The 4,261-nt window shown below is 48.3% G+C and overlaps 1 protein-coding gene across 1 annotated transcript in view; it reads right to left on the bottom strand.

Moving 5' to 3' along the window:
* The window catches only part of LOC111404749, a 3,123-nt gene extending 1,180 nt beyond the window's left edge, over window positions 1-1,943 (bottom strand). Inside the window, exons 1-3 of the mRNA XM_023033510.1 lie at window positions 1,922-1,943; window positions 805-1,544; window positions 276-721 (exon numbers count right to left, since the gene is read on the bottom strand). Of these exons, the coding sequence (XP_022889278.1) occupies window positions 276-721; window positions 805-1,544; window positions 1,922-1,943 (1,208 nt within the window). The remainder of the gene's footprint in view (window positions 1-275; window positions 722-804; window positions 1,545-1,921) is intronic.
* Between the last annotated feature and the right edge of the window lie 2,318 nt (window positions 1,944-4,261).

Below are 4,261 nucleotides of genomic sequence, written 5' to 3'. Positions count from 1 at the left end.
AATCTACAAATGATGTTTTTCCAAACGAACTTGGTAGTATTAGCCTCGGTAATTGGGCAAGGGGTTCTGCCTCGACCCACTTAGTAAAGTAGTCAATGGCGACAATAGCGAAAGTTGCATTTCCTCTCCCTTTTGGGAGTGGACCAATAAAGTCAATGCCCCACTTGGCGAATGGCCAAGGGCTGGTTACTACAAAGAGGCTCTGAGCAGGCTGTCTTTGTATGTTCGCGAAGCGCTGGCACTTATCACATTTCTGGACAAATTGGCAAGCATACCTTTTCAGGGTCGGCCAGAAGTAACATTGACGGAGAACCTTATGTGCCAGAGCCGTTCCTTCGGAGTGGTTTCCACAGATTCCTTCATGGATTTCCCTGAGTATGTATGTGGCCTCTTCGCCGCCTATGCATCGAAGAAGAGGCGAAGCGAAGCCTCTCTTGTAAAGGGTATCTTCTTGTAGGACGAAGTGTACAGTCCTTCTCCTTAATTTCCTCGCGTCGCCTCTGGAAGCAGGCAGTGTTTGCTCCTTCAGGTACGCGATGATGGGCTGCATCCATAATGGGGTGCCTTCTATCCACAGTACCTCTTCGCCTTCGGAGGTGGAGGGTTTCGATAAGTGCTCAATAGGGACGATGTTTAGCAGCTCCGGTCCATGCTGTTGGCTAATTTTGAGAGGGCGTCTGCATGTACATTTTCTAGACAGGGGACTTGAGTCAGTTCGAACCTTTCAAAATGAGGAATTATGTCTAGAACCAACTTCAAGTACGCAAGCATGTTACCATCTTTGGCTACGAAATTCCCATTTACCTGATTTGCTATGAGCTGAGAGTCACTGCTCGCTAGGAGTTTCCTGACCCGCATTTCCTTAGCGAGTCTAAGACCTGCCAGAAGGGCCTCGTATTCGGCTGCGTTGTTTGAGGCCTTGAAGCTGAACCTTACTGCACAACTTAGCTTGTGGCCTTCCGGGCTCTCCAATACGATCCCTGCCCCTGCGCCAGCCTCTCCTGAGGACCCATCTACAAATAGTTTCCATGTAGGGGGCTTGGTTGGTTCCATTATCGCCTCCATTTCTGGGGTTTTGGTAAATTCAACCATAAAATTAGCAAGGGCCTGGCGCTTGAAGGCGTGTCGAGGTCGGAACGTTAGATCGAACTCGCTGAGCTCGATTGCCCATTTTAGCAGGTGCCCTGATGCGTCTGTTTTCTGCATTACCTGCTTTAAAGGGAAATTGGTGAGAACTTGTATTGAGTGGGTTTGAAAATATGGTCTCAGCTTTCTTGAGGCCGTGATAAGGGTGAGTGCCAATTTTTCCATGTCTGGGTAGCGCGTTTCAACTGGGAGAAGTGCTTTGCTGATGTAGTATACTGGCAATTGGCGCTCATTTTCTTCCCTGATTAGGACTGCGCTGACTGCCACATCCAAAACCGCTAGATACAATAGTGGAGATTCATCCGGTTGAGGTTTCGACAAGAGGGACACTTCCCCAAGGTGCTTTTTCAGAGCCTCGAAGGCTTCTTCGCACTCCGAAGTCCATTGGAATTTCTTTCCTTGCTTCAACACATTGAAGAAAGGCAAGCTTTTATCTGTGGCTCTGGAGATAAAGCGACTAAGTGCGGCTATCCGACCGTTGAGACTTTGGACCTTTTTCGATTTCTGAGGTGACCTCATTTCTAGTAAGGCCGTTACTTTCACTGGATTCGCCTCAATTCCTCTCTGATTTACAATATATCCCAAGAACTGGCCCGATGCCACTCCAAAGGTGCACTTGAGGGGATTCAATTTCATATTATACTTTCTAAGTATCTGAAAGGTTTGGTCGATGTGACTCACGTGTTCGGTTGCCTGAAGGCTTTTGACCAACATGTCGTCTACGTAGACCTCCATGGTTTTGTCAATAAGTTCGGCAAACATCATGTTGACTAACCTCTGGTATGTAGCTCCGGCATTTTTCAATTCGAAGGGCATGACTTTGTAGCAATACAGGCCCCTGTCCGTAATGAATGATGTAGCTTCCTCGTCAGGTCGGAACATGGGTATCTGGCTATACCCTGAGTATGCATCCATGAAACTCAGTAGTTCATGCCCAGCAGTAGAGTCCACAAGTTGATCTATTCTTGGAAGTGAGAAGCTGTCTTTGGGGCACGCCTTATTTAGGTTTGTGAAGTCCACGCATACCCTCCACTTTTCGCTGGGCTTTTTTACAGAACCGGGTTGGATATCCACCTCGGATAGATGACCTCTCTTATGAAACCACTGCGGCTAAGTTTGCTTACTTCGTCCTTCAGTGCCTCGTACCGTTCCGGGTTTAAAGCACGCCTCTTCTGTCTATGGGGGGCATATGAGGGGTTGATGTTAAGGTGATGGCAACTAATCCTAGGATCTATTCTCACCATATCTTCATGTTTCCATGCGAAGATATCCAGGTTCCCTTTCAGGAAGCATATCATCTCAGCTTTTGCTTCAGGTGATAATGACTTTCCTATACGCAAGACCTGACTGGGGTCTTTCGGGTTAACGGGGAAAGTCTCCAATTCTTCCATTGGGGTCGTATTTGGTTCAGAGTCAATTATTCGGGGGTCTAACTCATCAAGAGGGTGTCCTTGTTCAGGGGCCTCTTCCATGTCGATGTCTCCCTCTTGTTCAGAGGTATGCCCTTGTTCAGGGGCGTCGAGCATTTTCACGTCCGTACTACCTTCAGCGGGTACCTCAGCTAGGATTACATTAATAGTTCGGGGCTCGATTTTTCCCAGCGAGTTTAGGTAGCATGCCCTGGAGCCCATCTGATCGCCTCGGACCATAGCAATCCCATGTTCTGTTGGAAATTTCATGCACAACTATTGAATGGACGTCACAGCCCAAAGATCTTTCAGAGCGGGTCTGCCCAATATTCCATGATAAGCCGATCTGTGATCTACCACCAGAAATTCCATGAAGTGCTGGGCCACTAGGGGTGCCGAACCCATTTCGACAGGCAGGGTGATCCGCCCTCGTGGGATGATGCTGTTCCCAGTGAATCCGAATAGTGGGTCGGTCATGGGGATCAACCCCATGTTTAATTTGCATTTTGTCAAAAGTGGAGCCGAACAATATGTTCACGAAACTGCCATTGTCAACGAGCATGCGTTTTAATCCGTTTCTAGTTACTACGGCTCTTACAACCAAAGCATCACAATGGGGGTGGTGAACTCTCTCTGAGTCTTCCTGGGAGAAGGTAATTGGGGCTATCTTGTTTGCTGATTTCGATTCGTTAACAATGTAAGTGATTATTGGGGGATCCTTTGCTTCTCTTGTGTAATTTCTCTGGGCATTTTTGGTGTTGCCACCGACGTGGGGTTCCCCAATGATAGTATCGATTTCCCTGATGACCTGGCCTCTAGAAAATTGGGCTTGGTTTTCCTGTCTGGACTGACCTCGGTTCCTCGATTCTCTTCTCCGAGGAGATTGTTCTTGGTGAACTCTCTCTCCCGTTCTCGGGGAGGTGGATCTGCGAGGGTGTTCGTTTCTGCTGGAAGTGTACGGGTTGCTTTGATCAGGGCGTCGATTGGCATCGCGACACTCACTAGTGTCATGTTCATATAGTTGATGGAATGTACAAAACCTTGCTCCTGCCAAGGGTCTGTTTGACCTCTTTTTCTTCTTCTTATTGTTATCAGTTCTTCCAGATGGTCCCGCTTCAGCAGGGGCATTATCATATGCCAGCACCGACACTGCATTCAATGTGGCGGAAGCTAGGGCCTGTCCGAATGTGAGAGCTATGGTATGTCCTGCTTAGGTCCATTGCTGAGTAATAAGGTGTGATGCGAGTCCTCGACCTACTTGCCTCTGAGGAGGAGAGAGTCCTTGCGAGGCACGGTTGCGATGATCAATCATTTCTTCACTAACAATTTCCACTCTCATTATTTCCACCAGCTCGTCGTATGTGGAGGGATTCTTCCTGCGCACGTCCCTCCAGAACAAAGTGTTCATGTTGAGCCCACATTTCAGGGCTGAAAGGGCTTCCCTGTCAGTGACCTGTTCGCAGTAAGTAATTTCGTCTATAAACCTGACGAGATAGCTTTTCAGCGTCTCCCCTGGGGCTTGCCTTATGTCTTGCAGGCGTTGAACTGGTGTCTCTCCTTCCCTGCGTGAGAGGTATTGGTTCAAAAATGCTTTCTTCAAATCTGGCCAACTTCTGATGCTTAGGGGAGGAAGCCTGCTGTACCATACCTGGGCGGCTCCGCCTAGTGTCAAATGAAAGGCTCTGCATTTTAGAGCAGGCGAGGCT

The sequence above is a fragment of the Olea europaea genome, chromosome 11, assembly GCF_002742605.1.
Source record: "Olea europaea var. sylvestris chromosome 11, O_europaea_v1, whole genome shotgun sequence".
NCBI classification, from domain to species: domain Eukaryota; kingdom Viridiplantae; phylum Streptophyta; class Magnoliopsida; order Lamiales; family Oleaceae; genus Olea; species Olea europaea.
This window is presented reverse-complemented; position numbering and strand designations above follow the sequence as displayed.